Source organism: Hyla sarda, chromosome 4, assembly GCF_029499605.1.
Source record: "Hyla sarda isolate aHylSar1 chromosome 4, aHylSar1.hap1, whole genome shotgun sequence".
Lineage (NCBI taxonomy): Eukaryota > Metazoa > Chordata > Amphibia > Anura > Hylidae > Hyla > Hyla sarda.
The window spans coordinates 7,080,241-7,082,172 of NC_079192.1; the positions used below are offsets into that span (position 1 = coordinate 7,080,241).

The 1,932-nt window shown below is 36.1% G+C and overlaps 1 protein-coding gene across 1 annotated transcript; it reads left to right on the forward strand.

The window, feature by feature from the left end:
* The first annotated feature begins 225 nt into the window (after nucleotides 1-225).
* On the forward strand, nucleotides 226-1,158 carry LOC130367179 (olfactory receptor 11L1-like). The gene has a single exon (XM_056569582.1). The coding sequence runs from the start codon at nucleotides 226-228 to the stop codon at nucleotides 1,156-1,158; it is 933 nt and encodes a 310-aa protein (XP_056425557.1).
* Nucleotides 1,159-1,932: the final 774 nt, after the last annotated feature.

Consider the following 1,932-nt stretch of genomic DNA (forward strand, 5'->3'; position numbering starts at 1 on the left):
TCATTATTAAGGGGTCCTACATGCTCTGCCCTTGTTTTTTTTGCATTTATATATCTAAAAAAATATTTAGGATTAGTTTTGCTTTCTTTGGCCACCTGTCTCTCGTTTTGAATTTTTGTTGTTTTTATTAAATTTTTACAGATTTTATTAAGCTCTTTGTACTGTTTAAATGTTATAGCTGACCCATCAGATTTGAATTTTTTGAAGGCTATTTTTTTGTTATATATGCAGAAGGACAACCTGACTGAAGTCCCTACATTTTTCCTCTTAGGATTTCAAACAAGCCAAAATATAAGATTTTCTCTGTTCTTTTTTCTCCTTGTTGTTTACTGTGGGACAATATGTGGTAACATCCTGATCATCACCCTGGTGTCCACCAGCAAGAACCTCCACACCCCAATGTACTTCTTCATCTCACAATTGTCCACGAGTGACATCTTATTATCCACAGACATTGTCCCCAATCTTCTCCACATTCTACTGAATAATGGGGAGACCATGACTTTTATTGTTTGTATCACTCAGTTGTATCTGTTCTGTGCTTCTGAGGCTTCTGAATGTCTTCTCCTGGCTGTGATGTCTTATGACAGATATGTGGCCATCTGTAATCCTCTCCGTTACTCCTCTATCATGACAAGTGGACATTGTATGATATTGTCTATACTATGTTGGATTCTTGGATTTTCCATTGTTTTGATATACATTATCAAAACAGCAAAGCTAAACTTCTGTGGGCCAAATATCATTGACCATTTATTCTGTGACATTATTCCCTTATTAGAAGTTTCCTGTTCTGACACCTTTATTATTCACATGGTGATTTATATTATGGGTGTACTAATTGTGATAATCCCAACCACCATCATTGTATTGTCTTATACTTATATTGTTTCAGCAATCCTAAGGATCTCATCCAATACTGGTAGACAGAAAGCCTTCTCCACCTGTAGCTCTCACCTCATTGTGGTCTCCATATTCTATGGGACTATGTTCGGTGTTTATATTGTTCCAACAAAATTCCGAACACAGACCATGAGTAAAATCCTCTCCCTCCTATATACTGTGTTTACTCCTTTGGTCAACCCCATTATATACAGTCTGAGGAATAAAGACATTAGAGAAGCTGTACAGAAATGTCATAGGTGGGCGATCTGGTGAATTATAAGTCAGAAGGTCTTCACTTGTGTTAAATGTTGAGCTTTATTGGAATTCTCCAAAACAATGGTAACATTATGGAAATATATGTGGAAACCAAAATAATTTAATTACTGTATGATAACCAGAATAAGGAGACCATGGAATGAATACTTTGTTCAGAAACATATAGGAAAAACCACAGAAAAAAAAAACTTTTTTTAATATGTTGGAAGAAATAAAATGTGACCTTTGTGTTTGTATAGTATTTGTGTGTAATAGTAATTTCCACTGATGTCTGTTTAGTATACACAGTGCACATCTCATTTTGTTGTTGTCTTCCTCTATTCTAAACCTGTGCAATCCTTCTGGTATAGATAAGGTTAATCACATAGTCATCAGGCTGCATCATTTAATAATAGATATCTTAGCAAAAAAGACACTGGAGGAATTTGGGGCCTGGCAACACATGTCCATTTTGGGCCCAAAGTGTCAACATTTGGTGTGGCCACAATTATTTTCCTACACAGTCTTAAAGGGGTATTCCAGGCAAAAACATTTTTTTATATATCAACTGGCTCCGGAAAGTTAAACAGATTTGTAAATGACTTCTATTAAAAAATCTTAATCCTTCCAATAGTTATTAGCTTCTGAAGTTGAGTTGCTGTTTTCTGTCTAACTGCTTTCTGATGACTCACGTCCCGGGAGCTGTCAAGCTCCTATGGGGATATTCTCCCATCATGCACAGCTCCCTTGACGTGACATCATCATTGAGCAGTTAGACAGAAAACTTCAGAA